This window comes from Saccopteryx bilineata, chromosome 4, assembly GCF_036850765.1.
Source record: "Saccopteryx bilineata isolate mSacBil1 chromosome 4, mSacBil1_pri_phased_curated, whole genome shotgun sequence".
Lineage (NCBI taxonomy): Eukaryota > Metazoa > Chordata > Mammalia > Chiroptera > Emballonuridae > Saccopteryx > Saccopteryx bilineata.
Window position 1 is genome coordinate 263,497,613 of NC_089493.1, and position 19,378 is coordinate 263,516,990.

At 52.1% G+C, this 19,378-nt stretch overlaps 1 protein-coding gene across 1 annotated transcript; it reads right to left on the reverse strand.

Annotated features, from left to right (window-relative positions):
- Window positions 1-392: 392 nt before the first annotated feature.
- TFR2 (transferrin receptor 2) lies at window positions 393-18,788 on the reverse strand. The gene is made up of 18 exons (XM_066274416.1): window positions 18,496-18,788; window positions 18,004-18,256; window positions 17,716-17,902; window positions 10,154-10,294; window positions 9,963-10,074; window positions 9,757-9,879; window positions 9,255-9,371; window positions 9,000-9,139; window positions 8,464-8,627; window positions 7,543-7,662; window positions 6,647-6,729; window positions 6,502-6,565; window positions 6,345-6,412; window positions 6,189-6,265; window positions 6,012-6,096; window positions 5,698-5,925; window positions 5,188-5,328; window positions 393-1,264 (listed from the first exon to the last, which is right to left on the reverse strand). Exons 1-18 carry the CDS (start codon window positions 18,532-18,534, stop codon window positions 980-982), a joined length of 2,427 nt encoding a protein of 808 aa, XP_066130513.1. The 5' UTR covers window positions 18,535-18,788; the 3' UTR covers window positions 393-979.
- Window positions 18,789-19,378: the final 590 nt, after the last annotated feature.

Consider the following 19,378-nt stretch of genomic DNA (forward strand, 5'->3'; position numbering starts at 1 on the left):
GCACGTGCTGGGGTCCTGCTTCCCCTGGATGGATCCTGGACTGCTAGCTTCTTGCCCCTATCCAGTGACAGCTGCCACCCTCCTTACCCAGGACCTTGGATACAGGGCACAGGGAGAGTCCAGGTCAGGGTCAAGGTCGGGTACATCTGTACCAAGTTGTGGGGCAGAATGCAGAGTGCTTGAGGGGACCTGACCCAGAGTATTTCCCTAAGGGATCTGGACATTAAATAACAAATAAAACAAAACAAAACATCATCACAGGTTGAGCAACTGTGGAAGAAAGAAAATGACTGTTCTTGCTTTTGGGATGAGACCCTGCATTTTCACTTTGCAATAGACCTTACAAAATATGCAGCTGTCCCTGGACCCAGGAGAAGGTACAGAGCCAGTACCACACTTGAGAGTGGCCTTTGGAGAAGGGCCTTCTTTATTTCCTTAGGCACTTCCTTTCCTTATATAACAAAACATCTCAGCATTTTCTCCATGAAGACAGCGTTTCCACTTGTATCCTCTCTGGCCCCTTAGATGGCATAAGGGTGAGGAAGCATACAGGTGCTTATAAACAATAGATGCCCAGGTGGTTTATTGAAGTCCAAACCCCAGCCCCTCCTACCGCAGGCCATGTGTTAACCATAAGGCACTGTCCCAGCCATCTCTCCCACCAAGAGAGCTGGCTAGGTCCCAGGCCCTAGGAAACCTTCCAGAGTGGTCTCTAGGTATGGAGGGCCCAGCTTCTGAAAGGGAAGAGGCTGTGATTGATGGAGCAGATGCTGCTATCTGATTAGCTGACAGTATGACAATTCCTTTTGGAAGGTACTGCTCCTATACTGGGCCAAGGGTGTGTCAGTATTTTACAGTGAGTCCCTAGGGAGACTGGAAGGGCTAATAAAAAATTGGTCAGCAGTGAGAGGTCACCAAGAAATTGCTCAAGTGAGAACAGGAGCTCTCGGCTGGGGGCAAGGGCATGTGACCTCCCCCCTCAGAAGTTGTTATCTATGTTCCAGACGTCTCCGCTGAGTGCATTGGCGGCTCCCTGCAAAGTCCAGGTGAGTAGGGCCAGCTGGCGCCGAAAGCGGCTCTCCTGGAAGCCCAGGCCAGGCGCCAACCCGGAGGAGGCAGCCCCCAGGGCCCCGGAACCGCTGGAGCGCAGCAGCCGCACGTGGTCAAGCAGGGCGCCCAGCGTGTGATCTCCACGGCCCAAGAAGATGTGGCGGAACGGAGAGTCGGCTGGTGACACGTATTGGGACAGGAAGTAGAACTCCACCTGAGCAGAGAGAGGGATCGGGTCAAGGCTGGGCCTCTGTCCTTGAGCAAAGGCCTAAACAACATTTCCAAACCAAGACTGGGACAGGTGTGAGATTAATAAATATGGTTGAGCAGCTTCTTTTAAGTCCCACCTCCCTCTGGTTACCCAATCAAGAATGGTCACTCTGTGACATCACCAGTGGCCAGGTAGGATGCATACTTCAGCCGTGTTTTGGGTTGAATCCCTTTCTTTTTATCCCTTGAACCTCCAAGTCTGCATCTAGGCCTCCCCAGCCTTCCCTTCTCACTATTCAGTTCCCTGCCCAGAGCCTTAGAGAGCAATCTTACTTTTCCACACCCCAGTCATTCCGCCTCATCTCTGCCAACGGCCATAGCCCAGAGTCAAAAGTCAAGGGGACAGCCCAGTCCTAATGAAGTGGCTGACTCTGTCCTCACCCTCTGACTTCGATACTGTTTGTTTTTCCTGAGATGGCCTTGCTCCTACCCCAGTTCTTCTCTCGCCTTTCTGCCAGCCTCTCTGGTTTCTTCTGCTTCTACCTGTGGGCAGGCCCAAGGTTCAACCTTTACTTTCTGCTCTTCTTTTTAATTACAATCCAGTGCTTTTCGACCCTGGCTGCACTTCCGAATCACTAGGAGAAAATATTGAAATTACCATTGCCTGGGCACCACCCAGCACCATCAGAATCTCTAAGGATGGTCTCTAACACTCATATCTTTTTAAAGCCTCGTTCATTCAAAGAACTCATCCATGCCCTTACCTTCAGTCAGGACCTTGTGGGGACAGTTGACAATCCTACTTGACAAATCAACTACTGGAATTCCACCCTCCAGTCTTTTGGGCCTCCTCACTGGGGTAGCGGACACCTGGATACAGCCTCACACACATGTGGGCACCAACTTCTCCCAATTCCTGACCCTTGCACCCATATTGCCTCACAAGCAACTAGTCATCCTCAGGTGCCAGGTGAGTGCAAGTGGGCACAGACTTTGGAGTCAGACTGGTTTCTAATTTCAGCTCTACCACTTACTGAGATCTTGGATACATTACTTAGTCCATCTGAGCTTCAATTTCTGTGCACAATACCAGCAACCTCACAGCATTTGGGGGAGTCCTGAGAAAGTCAAGTCAAGTCCATGGTAGCCCTCAATAAATGGCAGCTGCTATGACTGTTCTCCTCCTCTTATCTCAACACCCCGTCTGTACATTTTACTTCCAAATGTCTCACATCAGTCCAGTCCTCACACTCACAGGTGGCATATGCTGTCACCTGTCACCCTCGCCCAGAGCTCAGTCATCACTAACACCATTCTCTCGGCCCTTTACATTCTGGCCAAATCCTTCCTAAAACTCTCCTTTGCTCACATCACCTCCCTGTCAAACACCTTCCTAATTTCCTAGATGCCCAGACTCTAAAAATTCAAAGTTCTACCCTGGCTAGTTGGCTCAGTGGTAGAGCGTCAGCCTGGTGTGCAGAGGTCCCAGGTTCGATTCCCGACCAGGGCACACAGGAGAGGCACCCATCTGCTTCTCCACCCCTCCCCCTCTCCTTCCTCTCTGTCTCTCTCTTCCCCTCCCGCAGCCGAGGCTCCATTGGAGCAAAGATGGCCCGGGCACTGGGGATGGCTCCTTGGCCTCTGCCCCAGGCACTAGAGTGGCTCTGGTCGCAACAGAGAGACGCCCCAGAGGGGCAGAGCATCGCTCCCTGGTGGGCAGAGTGTCGCCCCCTGGTGGGCGTGCCGGGTGGATCCCGGTTGGGAGCATGTGGGAGTCTGTCTCTCCCCGTTTCCAGCTTCAGAAAAATACAAAAAAATAATAATAATAAATAAATAAAAATTCAAAGTTCTTATCCCGGCATTCAAGACTCCCCATAACTGATCCCTAACTCACTATTTGGTGCTCCTCTCCCGCTTCTCCACAGGGCCGCTGTTCAGGCTCTGCGGATCCACACACTGCTCACAAGGAGAGTCGGGCCCTATTTCACTGCCTCACCCTTATTCTGGGGCTCTCCGCTCTGAAAAGTCCTGTTTTTTTGCACAAACTCAAGTTCTGCCTGTTGTTCAACACCTATGTCACAGTCTAAAGCAGGGGTCAGCAAACTTTTTCTGCAAAAAGCCAGAAAGCAAATATTTTAGGCTTTTCAGACCATACTATTTTTGTTGCAACTACTCAACTTTGCTGCTGTAGCACAAAAGCAGCCATAGACAATGTGAAAACCAATGAAAATGGCTGTGTTGCAATAAAACTTTATTTACAAAAGCAGAAGGCAGGTCAAAATTGGCCCTGTGGCTAAAGTTTACCAACTTCTAATCTAGAGCCACAGAGTTCCCTGGGCCTGGCTTAGCCCAGTGTTGCAGATTCTGAAGTTCTGAGTCTTCCCCTCTCCAGCCTGAGTCTGAATCCCTTGGTCCCTTACACACAGATGCTTTTATTACTTGGGTCGGGCGTCTTGTGTTCCTGGAGTCTGGGGCAGCAGGGCATAAAGCAAGAGTTGTGAATAAGAATGAACCATGCCCAATCTCATCTCACCACAGGGTCACATGTCTCAGTGGAGGGCACAAAGGGAAGGGGAGAAGGAAAGATCAGGACGAAAAGGATACTGAAGAGAGAAGAGAATGAGAGAAACCAGGAGAAAGTAGCAAGTATGAAAGAGTAAGAAGGATGACTTTGTGGACAGAAGAAGGAATGAATAATGCCAAAGGACACAGGCAGGAACCCAAGCAGGAAAAATGAATAGGGAGAAAGAACATGAGCCCTGGCCGGTTGGCTCAGCGGTAGAGCATCGGCCTAGCATGCGGAGGACCCGGGTTTGATTCCCGGCCAGGGCACACAGGAGAAGCGCCCATTTGCTTCTCCACCCCTCCGCCGCGTTTTCCTCTCTGTCTCTCTCTTCCCCTCCCGCAGCCAAGGCTCCATTGGAGCAAAGATGGCCCAGGCGCTGGGGATGGCTCTGTGGCCTCTGCCTCAGGCGCTATAGTGGCTCTGGTCGCAACATGGCGACGCCCAGGATGGGCAGAGCATCGCCCCCTGGTGGGCAGAGCGTTGCCCCTGGTGGGCGTGCCGGGTGGATCCTGGTTGGGCGCATGCGGGAGTCTGTCTGACTGTCTCTCCCTGTTTCCAGCTTCAGAAAAATGAAAAAAAAAAAAAAAGAAAAAAAAAAAAGAACATGAAACTGCAGGGGGCAGGCATGTTCTCCCCAAACTGTTCGTGCAAACACTCTGGGTACCTGTTCACCCCATAGTGGATGAGGACAGTCCCGCTTATGATTCTCACCTATAGACCATTTCCCCATTCTCACAGTTCCTACCCATCCATTTTCTGAGACAAAGGGTTGCCAGGTTGAGTTCTTGGGGTGAGGAAATAGAAGGAAGAGGAGAAGTTGTAACTGGAGATGGGGTGAGGATCGCAAAGTATTAAAGCTAAGCAGGAGGGACTGGCTAGGGGATAAGATCTAGTATAACTTTCAGAGGACACCTCCTCCAAACAGACTTTCTGGGTTTCTGTCATCTCACTGCCAGAAGGAAGAGCACTCTCCGCACTCTGAATTTCTTAAGCCTTTTGTACCTTCAAGGTCATAACCCTGTGCCTCTTGTGCTGTGGACCATTGCGGACAAGCTTCTTCTCTCCCGGGGTGAAGGGGGGCATTGCGGGACTCGGTGTGTTGAGTGAGGGTTTAAGGGGGAAAGTCCCAGTCTTGTCATCGCTGGCCAGGCGACTGTAGCCAAAGGACTGACCCTCCCTGCCCGTTTCAACACTTTGTGGGGCCTGCCTCAAGGGTCCTTCTAGCCAGGCCTGAGAGCAATGTGTGCCTTGAATGGGAAGTGCCCTGAGGACAGGGATCAAAGGAAGGAAGAGAGAGGGGCAAGGAGCCCACCCACGGAGGAGCTAAGCAAATAGAAGAAGAGTCACAGGACGGGGCTCACCCGCATGATGCGCACGTTGTACATGCGCGTCAGCCTCTCGTCGCTCTCCTCTGAGCTATAGATCTCCTTCCGCAGCTTCTCCGCAGCTCGGATGTAGTCCCCCCGCGCGGAGTACACCCACTGGAGCGTCAGCCCGCGGGCCTGAGGGCGGAGGTGCGGGCTGGGGCCAGTAGCAGGGGCCAGGACCGGGCCTAGGATGGAGGTCAAGGGGCTGGGGGATGGGCTGGGACGGGCAGGAGTGGGAGGTATAGGGGGACAGAATGCTGGGGCGAAATGGAGGGAGAGGGAAGACCCATGTGGTGGTGGGGAGGGCGAGGAGTGGCAAATCCTGGGGCCTGGAAAGGGCTTAGGTGACTGGAGCAGGAGTAAAGGGGCCAAGTTGCCAGAGGGCACCTAGACCCAGAGGAGGGTGGGGAAGGAGGGACAAAACCCCCTGGCCTAGGCAGCACTTTAAGGGGATATAGTGCCCCCCCAAACCCAGAAGCCATGGGTAGGATGGGCATCTTGGACCTTGAGGTCCCCAGAGAACTCGTTGAGGCTGCCGATGTGCCTGAGAACCACATCCCCGTAGCGGGCGAAGTCGAGGGGAAGCAGGTGATCGTGACTGAGCCGGATGAGGAGCTGCCCTGCGAGCTGGGCCACAGCCTGGGCCACAGCCGGCAGCCGGCCCCGCAGAACCTTGTGCAGGTTCTCATATGTGTCCTCCTTGGTGTTCAGGAACGGGTACCCCTGGCCATCCTGCGGGGACAGGGGATGCTGACACAAGGGTGTGGTGCAGACAGGTTAAGGGGCTGCTGCTCTTGGGTAGAGCCAGGGAGTCTCACCTCCACGAAGGAGAACTCCACGGCAGGAACCCCGGCAAAGGCAGTGAAGGAATAGGCACTGCTGTCCATGGGCAGTTGCTGGATCCTGGGGTTGGGGGGCAAGTTAGAGAGCTCTGTGGGTTCAGGTTCCTCCCATACCAGCCCCAGCTTTCCTCTGTGCCACCTCCCTTAACTTACACCTCTGCATCCCAGCTGTGATTGTTGAATGCCACCTGCTCATAAAGAGACTGCCCGCTGTGGTTAGGAGAGTCCACCTGGGGCAGGTGTGGGGCATGGTCAGGCTCTAAGCACCCTCTGCCCTCCACCCAGCTTCCCTCCATTCCCTGCTCCTGCCTGCTTCAGTATGTTCCTGATGAGGCTGATCAGAAGGGGGCTGGTCTTGGCGTGGAACTTGTCATCTCCTGTAGAGGAGGAGGCCAGGCTCAGGGCTGGGTGCCAAGGGCAGGGGTGCACCTGAGAGGGTCCAGATGGCGGCACTGCCCCTACTCACCCAGCACAGCGTTGTCCAGGCTCACGTAGACCACAGCTTTGAGATGCAGCAGGCTGAGGTAGCCCTGTGGGCGGGACGTATGGAGTATGAAGTCCCTCCCCATTTCTCCCCACTGCCTGGCTACATGTCCAGGACCCCACATTACCTCCAGCCACTCCGTGGAGCCCACACTCCCAAAGTCACCTCCATCCCAGCTGATAAAGAGAAGACTTCTTCGAGGTCGGAAGCCTGGGGACAGAGGAAGAAGGGAGGACAGGCTCAACTGGGAGCAAAGGCCTTCTCTTTGTCTTCCTCTGTCCCCTGGGAGGGAGGTGTCTCTCTCCTTCCTTCCCATCAAGTCCCCAGCCCAGCCTGTCTCATCTGGGTCTGCCCTGACTCAACTCTTTTTTTTTTTTTTTTTTGTATTTTTCTGAAGCTGGAAACGGGGAGAGACAGTCAGACAGACTCCTGCATGCGCCCGACCGGGATCCACCCAGCACGCCCACCAGGGGCGACGCTCTGCCCACCAGGGGGCGATGCTCTGCCCTCCGGGGGGGTCGCTCTGTCGTGACCAGAGCCACTCTAGCGCCTGGGACAGAGGCCAAGGAGCCATCCCCAGCGCCCGGGCCATCTTTGCTCCAATGGAGCCTCGGCTGCGGGAGGGGAAGAGAGAGACGGAGAGGAAGGAGAGGGGGAGGGGTGGAGAAGCAGATGGGCGCTTCTCCTGTGTGCCCTGGCCGGGAATCGAACCCGGGACTTCTGCACGCCAGGCCGACGCTCTACCACTGAGCAAACCTGCCAGGGCCTGGCTCAACTCTTAACAGCAATATGGAATCTCCTGTTTAATCTACACTCAGTCCCTAGACTGTTACTCTTTCATGTTTAGATGAGGAAATGGAGATGCAGTTACTTGCCCCGGACCGTGCAGGACATGAATGGCCAGCTTTGGAGCCCAGGTCTGAATGGCCACCCTCCGGCCTATGCTACTAACTGCGTCTCTGCCCCAACCTGACTCGGGCCACAGCCCTGGCTGCCCATCCCAGGCCCGGGCCCTGACCTTACCATTGCTCACCATGGAGGAAAAGGTCCGCACCAGCTCCAGCAGGATGGCGGTCCCCACAGCAGACTTGGCTGCTCCAGGGCCCCAGGCATCCCTCTGGGCCCCGATGACAACATAGTGATCTGGGGAAAGGGATGTTTGGTGTCTGCCTCATACACTAGCAGTACCCAGAAGCTTCTTTACTCACAAGCCCTCACCACCATTTCTTTAGGTCCCCAGCTAGTCTGTCTCAGCCCCTCACATCTCTACAATCCTGCCCTCACTAAAGAGAGTGTCCCTCCTCCCTCTGGCCCTGCCTGGATGGCCTGCTCCTTCCGTGGGTGGCTGGGATCATACTTGACTCCATTACTTCCCAGGTCAGCCATATCCTGCTTTTCGCCAAGTTTCCCCCTTCTTAAATCTCTCTACCCCTTCTCCAACACCAGCATCCTCATCTGAGCTTTATCGCAGGCCTCCCTGTGCCACTTACTCAGTGCTTATAGGCACCATTCCTCTTCCCAAGTTGCACTTGTGATCTCACTCTTCTCCTCAAGAACCCACTTTGATTCCCCACTGCTATCCACATCTAGTTATTCTTGAAAGGCTCATCTACCCAATCTGACCTCCCTTTCATGCTATAATATCACCCAATTTATGCTTGTTCACCTCCAGTGCTAGACAACTTACTACTGTGCAAAACGGCCCATTCTGTCTCTAGACATGTTGGACCTTGAAGTCTCAATACTACCCTGTGGTCCCGGTCCAGCTCCAACTTGCCAGACTCCCTCCCTGCTAACTTCTGCCACACCCTCCACTTCAGCCAAAGCCACCTCCCCTCTCTGGACACCACTCTGACCCACTTTCCTGGGCCTCCTGCTCCAGCCCCACCCCTGGTCAGGGTTCATAACCAGCTCGCCTCCTGCAGGATGGGCAAGCAAGCACACCTGGCTCTGATCGGCCCTCGATGCAGCCAAAGATGTTGCTGATGGGGGTGGAAGCCCTGTAATTGTTGATGCCTAGGTGCAGGCCTGGCCCAGGGCCCAGGCGATACAGGGAGACTGGGAGCTGCCCCTGCCAGTCTTGTGGGGCCACAGGACCTTCAAGTTTCCTGGAGAGGGGTGGAACAGAAAGGTCTGGGAGCAGCAGAGAGGCTTAGGCTGTAGAAGAGCCCAAAGACTACTCTTCACTCTTTCTGTCCCTCCCATCCTCTGGCTTCTGCCCTTTGCCTCTGCACCCGGCCTGAGGGGGCAGTGCAGCCAGAGTTGCCTCGGACGGTTATGCAGGCTGTTTTCTGCTCAGGGGTGCCCAATGAAGCTGGCTGTGATATCCAGCAGGAGCTCCATTCACCAAATGGTGGGCCTTGGCTGGAGGCTGTGCCCTCTTAGGAGAGCCATCTTTTTCTATTTCACTCAAAGACACTATGGGCGAGCTGCAGGCTACCTCACCCCGCCTCCTTTTCTGGTCCCCACACGCCCCTCACCGCAGCAGGAGAGAGGCAATGTCTGCACTGATGGGCTGGGCTGGTATGCTTGGAAGGCCCGAGGACTGGACTGGAGGGAACTGGGTTTGATTGAAGGAAGGGAAGCCAGGCGTGTAGGGGTCCCCAGTTCCCAGGTGCACCTGTGGGGTGAGGGGGTGCCCACTCTGAAACTGTGGCATGCCAACCTCATCCCAGGCCAAAAGGTGCAGCCCTGGGACCCTAGGAAAACACTGCTAGTTTCCCTCCTAGACTTACATGTCCATAGACAGCCCGGTCACTGGACAGGCCTGGCTTGTGTGGGTCCTGGGAAAAGTCGGCTGAGTCCGGATATATGAGCACTCCTCTGGCTCCAAAGTCCTGGGCACTGGCCACCTGGGGAAGGGAGGGGTTAAACGACTCTCCCAGAGAAAACAGATTTTTAAGGGCAGTAAAAGCAAGTAAAAGTGAAATGACATGGCCTTTGATCTGCAATTGTAGATCCACAGAGAGGCTGTGGGCACCACCTGGCCCTCATCCCCACGCCCTCCCACAGTGCCTTGGCAGCCTCAGACCCCACAGAATCCCATATTCCCTTGTGTTTCTGTCCCCCATTTCAAAATTCCTGATTTTGTTCCTGGCCAACATTTTCTTACAACCCACTTGGTTCATCCTTTCTGGCAGTCTCCTAGACGCTTCCAATCCCGAGGTTTCCCAGCCCGCACCCTCCCCAATGTGGTCCATCCTCCCCCATCCTCCGCCCCTACCCAGGGACCCTCACCTTCTGGGCAAAGCTGATCACCCCCAAGCGCACCAGCAGGAGGCGCCCCGCCGGCTCCACACCCCGGGCCCGCAGGTGCTGCAGGTCCTCCGGTCGCCCATAGTGGGCGTACACCAGACGTCCCTGGGGATGGAGAGGGCTGTCAGGCGTGCTCACAGCATTCCTCCTCAGCTAAAAGGGAAAGGGGCGTGACAGGAGACGCTCACCGTGGCGTTGCCAGTTGCGCTGTAGGGACAGTAGACATCTGGGTCCTCCAGCGGTAGCTGCTCCCCGGGCCTCCCGGTCTCATCGACCCAGTGCAGGGTGTTGGGGTGAGCCCTGAGAAGTGGGAATGGTTAGCGTCCCTCACCCGCCGCGCCCACACCCGCGCAGCGCCCCTGGACCTCCTCGCACTCACCGATCTGGGAACTGCAGCCCCACGTAGTGCGTGTCTGTCCACACGTGGTCCAGCTTCTGGCGCAGGAGCGCAGCGCGGATGTCCTGAGCCAGGGAAGCCATCCCAGCCGAGCCGGCAACCCTTTCCCGAAGGCTGGTTTGCCTGAGTGGGAGAGAAGTGATGATTCGAGCATGGGAGGGGAGAGGGGCCCGGATTTCTGGGCGCCTGGCGCAGGGCATAAGAAGGATGCCAGAAAAGTGGGGTGGCCCTGGGTCCCGGATCAGTGAGGCGCTGGCTACTAAGACTGACCCTGACCTGCCATCACCACCCATTTTATCACTACTATGGCTATATGACCCAGCGTCTCCAGGGCTTTCTTATGCTTAAAACATTAGCTGCCCCATAGCTAGGGGTCCTGTCCACCATTCTTTAGGTTCTTCTTTGATCAGGCCAAACTCCAATCTAATGCTCCCTTCACACGTACGCACTCTGTCCTGTGCTTTGCCCCAGGCACGAAATCACTTTTCTTCCAAAGGGCTAACTGGGCAGGCAGGACCTTCCATTTGCCCCATCCTCCACTTGTGCTTCATGGAGACACCTTACACCAAATTTCCCAGGAAAATTGTGGAGTCGCTTATCTCACTGGAGACCTCACCTTCTTTTCTTCCAGAGTCACCACCTATCTAGGAAACCTACTGTCACCTGCACTCTTCCTGTTCTTCCATCTCACCTCTGCCACAGTCCCCCTTCCATGGCCTCCCTGTTGACTGGCTCTGCCTGTGCCCTCTCCATCGCAAACAAACTCCTCCCTCTTCAGCTCTGTGACTGAGTACCCCTTCTGTCCTTTGCCTTGGCAGAAACACTGCTCTCCCTTGAGGAGCCAGGTCTCCTGTATGACTCCTGGAAGTGGCCCAGGCTTATATATTGAATACCACCTGGGCTTGGAGTGGAGGCATGCTCCTGGCTCCACTGTTCACATTTCTGCCCACTTCTCTTCTGGTAAAACTCTTTCCTTTGAAGCCTGAGCCTTCCAACTCTCCCATCCTCCATCCCTCCTTACTACTGTTGTCTTCTAGCCCAGAGATTTTCAACCAGTGTGACGTGGCAGGCACACTGATGTGCCACAAGAATTTTTAAAACATGCAAAACCTCACTCTTTAGTCAGGGGCACTAAATAGTCCCTTTTCCCTTAGATTGTCAAATACATAAATGACAACAGCCAACACAACAATAACTGTCTGGTGTGAATGAATCAAAATTTACTTTTTTTTTTCTTGTTAGATTGATAAAAAAAATATTGAAAAAAAGGTTGAAAATCACAGTTCTAGCCAATCAGTCCCTTGCCCATTTTTATTGAGGACTTTAGCATCTGGCTTATTTTCCTCTTCATGCCATGATCCACTAAGCTTCTGTACCGCTTGAAAATCCACGTGGATGTGCACCTTAGTCTCAGCCACCGCCCTCTCAGCTCTCATGAGGACTATCACAATCCGTGGTCACAGTGGCTTTCTTTTTTTTTTTTTTAATCTTTATTTTTATTTTATTTTATTTTTATTTATTCATTTTAGAGAGGAGAGGGAGAGACAGAGAGAGTGAGAGAGAGAGAGACAGAGAGAGAGAATGGGGGCAGGAGCTGGAAGCATCAACTCCCATATGTGCCTTGACCAGGCAAGCCCAGGGTTTCGAACCGGCGACCTCAGCATTTCCAGGTCGACGCTTTATCCACTGCGCCACCACAGGTCAGGCCCACAGTGGCTTTCTCAGTGCCATTCCTGCTTCCCTCCACCACCCAATCTAGTCCCCACCAGAGCTCAACTCTGTTTGAAGCTGGACCTATTTACGCGTACCTAAAAAAGAAAAGTGGACACACTGGATTCCTGCACAGCAGTAAGGACCAGTAAATACACTGAATATAACAGACCTTGAAAGCACTGTGGGTTAAAAAAAAAAGTTTATAAAAATTAAAAGCATACACTAGAGATGGCTATATCTGAATAGTAAGTCTTGGAGTGATATGTATATATTTTTACTTTTTTCTTTGTATTTTCCCATGTCGCTTAAATTTTTAAATAATGAACATCTTTCTAGGCTGACCGGTGATGATGCAGTGGATAGAGCGTTGACCTGGGATGCTGAGGTCTCAGGTTTGAAACTCCCAGGTTGCTGGCATGAGTGCAGGATTATTGACATGACCCCAAGGTTGCTGGTTGGGCGCAAAGGTCATTGGCTTAAGCAAGGGGTCACTGGATCAGCTTGAGCCCCCTGGTCAAGGCATGTATGAGAAGCAATCAATGAACAACTGAAGTGCCACAACTACAAGTTGATACTTCTCATCTTTCTCCCTTCCTGTCTGTCTTTCTCTCTCTCTCCCTAAAATAATTATAATAATAATGAACATCTAGCATTTTACACATTGTTTTGAAAAAAATATACATATGCACATAAAACATGACGTACATAAAAAAGCCACATGCGTATTTAAAGGCACATGTCAAACACATTAGATGAGATACTTATGGGGCGGGGGGGCTCAGGGATAGGGAAGGAAAATTAAATAAGAAAGCTCTTTCATTTTCATTGACCAATAATGACACTGTACTATGGTCTCAGAGGTATGATCAATTCTATTCTTTGTACCTGACCTTAAAAACAATCCCTGGGTCGCCCGACCAGGCGGTGGTGCAGTGGATAGAGCAACGGACTGGGATTTGGAGGACCCAGGTTCGAGACCCTGAGGTCGCCAGCTTGAGTGCAGGCTCATCTGGTTTGAGCAAGGCTCACCAGCTTGAGCCCAAGGTCGCTGGCTCAAGCAAGGGGTTACTGGGTCTGCTGTAGCCCCCCAGTCAAGGCACATATGAGAAAGCAATCAATGAACAACTAGAGAGCTGCAACGAGGGGCTGATGTTTATCATCTCTCTCCCTTCCTGTCTGTCCCTATCTGTCCCTCTCTCTGTCTCTGCCACAAAAAATAATAATAATAAAATAAAATATGTGATAGTGATATTAAAAGAAACCCCCCAAAAAATCCCTGGGCCCTGGCTGGTTTGCTCAGTGGATAGGGCACACATAAGAAGTGACCGTCTGCTTCTCTGACCCTCTCTCTCCCCCTTCTCTCTCTCTTCCCCTCTCACAACTAGTGGCTCAATTGGTTCAAGCATCAGCCCAGGGTGCTGAGGATAGCTTGGTTGATTTGAGCATCGGCCCCAGGGTGTATCCTGGTCAGGGTGCATGCAGGAGTCTGTCTCACTATATCCCCTCCTCTCACTTAAAAAAAATACCTCACCCCAAATCTGATCGTGATACTCTACTCTTTGAAACTGTTTAATTTTATTCCTCTTAGAATAAAATCCAAAGAAGTTCATATGGCCAGTAAGGCCCTTTGTGCCTGAGCCAAATGGACTTTTTTTACTTTCTCCAAAAGGCCACCGTCTTCTTAAAATTTTTTAAGAGAGAGAGGGAGAGAGAGAGAGATAGGAGGGAGAGACAGGGAGAGAGAAGGGGGGAGGAGCTGGAAGCATCAACTCCCATATGTGCCTTGACCAGGCAAGCCCAGGGTTTCGAACCGGCGACCTCAGCATTTCCAGGTTGACGCTTTATCCACTGCGCCACCACAGGTCAGGCCCACCGTCTTCTTGACTCAGACCCTTTGCATGTGCTGTTCTTTGGCCTAAAATGCTTTTCACCTTTTTTCTGCCTGGTGACTAACTCATCCCTCAGGTCTCAACTTGTTACTTCTTCAAAGAAGTCTTCCCTGACCCCCAGTCTAAATCAGGATCCCTGGATTATAGTCATTCCTCATGTTCTTTATTTTTCCTTCAAAGCCATGATCCCGATAATAATTGTGCTGTCATGAATGAGATTATTACTTTAGTACTGATTTTTTTTTTAACTTTAGTACTGATTTTCTCCAACACACTGTAAGGTCCATGAGGGCAAGATCCAAACTGTTCTTTTTTTTTTTTTTTTTTTTTAATTCAGTGAGAGGAGGGGAGGCAGAGATAAACTCCTGCATGCTCCCTGACTAGGATTCACCCAACAAGCCCAGTAGGGGGTGATGCTCTGCCCATCTGGAGAATTGTTCTATTGTTCAGCAACCAAGCTCTTCTTAGCACCTGAGGTGGAGGCCATGGAGCCATCCTCAGTGCCCAGGGCCAACTCTCTCCAATCGAGCCATGGCTGCAGGAAGGAGAGAGAGAGAGAAAAGCGAGAATGAAAAAGGTTGGTAAACAGATGGGTGTTTCTCTTGTGTGCCCTGACAGGGAATCAAACCCAGGATATCCACACACCAGGTCGATGCTCTACTGCTAAGCCAACCGGCCAGGGCCCAGACTGTTCTGTTCTCTGCTATATCACCTCCAGCTACTTATCCCAGCACCTGCCATATCATAGGTATTCAAAATATTTGTTGGATAAATGAACAAATGACCTCATCAATGTCACTTCCAGTCCAACCTACTTCTTTCGCCATACCCTGGATCTTGTCATTATCCAGAATTCCATCTCCAGAATATTTATTCATTGAGGATTCACCTACTAAGTACCTGGCATTGTTGTAGGTGCTGGAGACTCGAAGATAAACAGGACACAGTTTATTAGATAAATCTTTTTTTTTTTTTCATTTTTCTGAAGCTGGAAACAGGGAGAGACAGTCTGACAGACTCCCGCATGCGCCCGACCGGGATCCACCTGGCACGCCCACCAGGGGCGATGCTCTGCCCACCAGGGGGCGATGCTCTGCCCATCCTGGGCGTCGCCATGTTGCGACCAGAGCCACTCTAGCGCCTGAGGCAGAGGCCACAGAGCCATCCCCAGCGCCCAGGCCATCTTTGCTCCAATGGAGCCTTGGCTGCGGGAGGGGAAGAGAGAGACAGAGAGGAAAGCGCGGCAGAGGGGTGGAGAAGCAAATGAGCGCCTTTCCTGTGTGCCCTGGCCGGGAATCGAACCCGGGTCCTCCGCACGCTAGGCCGACGCTCTACCGTTGAGCCAACCGGCCAGGGCCTATTAGATAAATCTTAAAAGCTCCAGAAAAGTACTCTCTCTGACGAGAGCTTTCCAGATTCCAGTTTACTCCCTTACCCGCACTATACCTGCTCTTCAACAGCACTGAGCACTTCAGACTGTCTAGTTTCTCCAATCCTATCATCAGCTTCTGGTTTCCTTCCCTTCTCCATCCAACCTACAGTCACTTCATTGCTTGCTACCTGCTTGCCTCCCTGCCCTTTGATAGCATCCACAGCATGACGCCCCACTTCTAGAGCTGTCAAACCATCTACTTTCTCAGCCTGTATCTAGACTTCCAAGTGTTGTTCAAGAAGATTTTTTTTTTAAATGCTGCATGTTGTTGAGGCCAGAGATTTAAGGTTTTTTAGCAAGGCAGATCCAGTGATATCGAGATTGATCAAGTTTAGTGCTGCTCTCATGAAGAAAAGGAAATGTGTTAATACAAATTACTACATAAATATATTAAGAACAATTAGGTGATTATCTCAGTACATTCTAAAAATATATTGGGAAAAACTTCCATAATGTCCTCTAAAAGGAAACCTTTTTTTTTTAAGTGAGAGGAGGGGAAACTGAGAGACAGATTCCCGTATGCGCCCCGATTGGGGTCCACCTGGTAACCCCATCTGGGGCCAATGCTTGAGTACTGAGTATTGAGCTTTTAGTGCCTGAGGCTGACCTGCTCGGTCCAAGTGAGCTATCTTCAGAGCCTGGGCCGATGCTTGAACCTCGAATCACTGGCTGTGGGAGGGGAAGAGGGAGAGAAGGGGGACAGAGAGGGGGAGAGACGAAGATGGTTGCTTCTCCTGTTTGCCCTGACTGGGAATCAAATCTGGGATGTCCATACGCTGGGCCCATACTCCATCCACTGAGCTACTGGCCAAGGCAGAAGGAAACTTTCTTAATTTTCTTTTAAAAAGCTTTCTAATCTGACCAGTGGTGGTGCAGCAAATAGAGCATCTACCTGGGATGCTTTAGTCCCAGGTTCGAAACCCTGAGGTTGCCAGCTTGAGCGCAGGCTCATTCGGCTTGAGTGTGGGATCCCCAGCCTGAGCACAGGATCACCAGCTTGAGCATGAGATCATAGACATGACCTCATGATCACTGGCTTGAGCCCAAGGTCACTGGCTTGAACCCAAGGTCACTGGCTTGGCTGGAGCTCCCCAGTTAAAGCACGTATGAGAAGCAATCAATGAACAACTAAAGTGCCGCAACTATGAGTTGATGTTTCTCATACTTCTCTCTTCCTGTCTGTCTGTCTCTCTTGCTGAAAGTTAAAGATAGAAAGCCATCCCTTTCTCTTCCTGTCTCTCTTGCTAAAAAATAAATAAATAAATAAAAATAACCTGACCAGGCAGTGGTGTAGTGAATAGAGAATCAGACTAGGACACGGAGGACCCAGGTTCAAAACCCCAAGGTCGTCAGCTTGAGGGCAGTCTCACCAGCTTGAGCATAGGGTTGCTGGCTTGAGCATGAAACCATAGACATGACCCCATGATCGCTGGCTTGAGCCTAAAGGTCACTGGCTTGAAGCCCAAGGTCGCTAGCTTGAGCAAGGGGTCACTCACTCTGTTATAGCCCACAGGTCAAGGCACATATGAGAAAGCAATCAATGAACAACTAAGGAGCCACAACAAAAAATTGATGCATCAACCTTCTCTCCCTTCCTGTCTGTCTGTTCCTATCTGTCTCTCTCTCTGTCTCTCTCTCTCTGTTTCTGTCACAATTAAGTAAGTAAATAGAAAGCATTCCAGAGTCTTCAGCAAAATTTACACTCAATGACCAAGTATTATAAAAACATTCCTATGCAAGTCAGGAAAAAGGTAAGGATATCTATTGTCACCATACTTAAACTCATGTCCTCTCCAATGCAATATGAAATAAAAGAAAAATAAAAGGTGTCAGCATTGGAAAAAAAAAGCTATGTGTCTCTATGTATAGCTTAAATGATCTTGTACTTAGAAAACCCAGGGAAGACACTGAAAAACTAACTATTCCTGAAGGCTCTTGGTAGCTTGACTTGCTCTGTGGACCAACCTAGCAGCTCCTTCTCAGCAGGGAAATGTGATTTCAGCAGGACAGCAGAGGTCTGCTGTGCTATGCTGTAGGCCTGCACATTGAGTCTATGACAACTGTCATAATGTAGATGGGGGGATGGTCTGGTCCCACAAATGCATTCCCTTGCTTGTTTTTCTGACTCCCTAAAACACCCCTCCTCAGAGCTCTCCAGGGCTCCCTGATGTCACAATTCAAAATCCAAGTTCCTTGGAGTGGCATTCAAGATTTTTGGGGGTCTGTCCCACCCTATATCTGGACCCCTCTGTTCTTATTCAGACAGTCAACTCCAGCATCTCCCAAATGTTCCACCCTCAGAACATGAGCCCTCTGTAGGTTCATTAGGGAAGGGCCTTTCCTCATTTCAGTTCCAATGCCTGTCATCTTTCCCAGGACCACTGAAAAGGGAGGCAAGGGAAGCAGGTGGGAAGACTCAGAAGGGAGACTGACACCAGGGCCCTGGAACAGGAGGAAAAGATGTGGAGTCTGAGAGGATGAGGGTTTCGGAGGGCCAGGATGATCCTTACCTGATGGTGTTCTCCAGGCTCCCCTCTCCCAGGTGCCGTAGGAACATGGCCTGGAGGTCGCTCCAGTACAGTGTGCCTTGGTGGGAGTCCGGTTCCAGTTCATAGTTCACTTCATCACTGACCACCAACACATCATTTCCACATGCCTGGCAGGACCCTCGGAAGGCCACATAGCCCAGAAGGAAGGCTGGCGAGTGGCAAGATGGATATTCTCCTTGTGCCCTACTCTGGACCCCAGAAATCTCCCCCAGCCCAGGCCCTTCATTGTGGGGGCAGAATGACTCTCACCCCCAGTGAAGATCAGAAGGGCTGTCAGAACCATGTAGGGGGCGGCCCTTCGTCCTACTGCTGCCCAGAGTCCGAAGTTTTGGCGCCCTGCTTGAGAGCCCAAGGACTCAGGGCCCCTCAGCTCCATGGAACAGAAGTGGGCTGGTGGCTCGGCCACCTCCTCCCCGTCTTCCTCTTCTTCCTCTGGGCACCCTTGCCGAGTGCCTTCCACACGCTTGTAGATGGTCTGAGAGGGTTGTGGGGACAACCTTTTCTATGGAGTGGGCATGAGATTGGGGAAAGAGGTGTGGGGGATGGGGAGGAACTTGGCAATAACAGGGTCAGTGACTTTGGGGTGCCAAATGAGCACAAGGCAAGAAGGAAGGTCCTGAGAGGCAGGCTGGAAGGGAAAGGTTGAGTGATGAAGAGGAGGGACCAGCCTTGGGGTTTAGGAGGGGGCTGAAGGACATAGAGAGGAGGCCTAAGGTGTCCCCCAACCCCACTCCGTCTTACCGCTCCCTGGAGTAGACCCCAAAGCCGCTCCATGCTCATGACCCCTCCTGAATCCTGCAGGCTGCCCCCACCCCCAATGACAAACCGTTTGTGGGAGCCCTGTGAGGGCCCCTTATCAGCCCTGGCAGGCAGCCTGAGCTCTGGTGTTTCTTGCCCTCCCCCCAAGGGTGGGGGCGCAGCCCTGGCCTCAGTCCAGCCTTCTAAACATAGCCCCTTAGCCCACGCAAGAGGAGGAGGGGTTGTGCCCTCCTCTGCCAATCCTTCTGCAGTCCAACCCCTGTCCTTCCTTGCAAAACAATCAATTTTTGACTCTGAGGTGGACTTTGGCCTCCTGGTTCCCATCAGGAGTGGGGGAGGAGTACTGATGGCTGGGGAGGGCAGAGATATGGATATCCCCACCTCTCTCCTGCTTCACCTCTCCCAGTGTCCTGGGGACCACTTCCTTGCTCCCCACCTTGAAAATCTCTGCCCCTCTTCATTTGGCTTGCGGGCTCAATGCCCAGCCCTGCATCACATTAGTTGCCGTCTCTGCATGCTGGCCCTAGTGGGATCCTAAGCTGAAGGTGTCACAGTAGTGACCTGGGGTTTGGTCTGGCCATGTGTATCTTGTCTCATGGGAACCAGGCTGAAATGGGGTCTTAGGCTCCTACTGGTGCTAGGGAGGGAGAGGCATAAGTAGTATCACATATTCAGGCAGGACCAGTGAGTGCTCCAGGATGGGGGTTTGGAGTCAGGGATCTGTGGGTCAAGGTCCATCAGGCATTGGTGGAAAGAGTCCTGGCCAAAGCATGGGCAGAGCTGGGTGACGCTGGACAATTCATGGTCCTCTTTGGGCACTTCTTCCAGTTTGCTGACTAAAGGATCACACGGGTTTCTATCTCTT

Bases quoted from the DNA above. Each gene is read 5' to 3' on its own strand.
- TFR2 (XM_066274416.1), bottom strand. From the start codon at position 18,534: ATGAGCATGGAGCGGCTTTGGGGTCTACTCCAGGGAGCG. The intron at 6,266-6,344 runs GCAGGAGCAGGG...CACCTGCCCCAG, and splicing joins TCAGGAACATACTGAAGCAG to GTGGACTCTCCTAACCACAG. The intron at 1,265-5,187 runs GTGAGCCCCGTC...CTCTCTGCTCAG, and splicing joins ACAACGTGCGCATCATGCGG to GTGGAGTTCTACTTCCTGTC.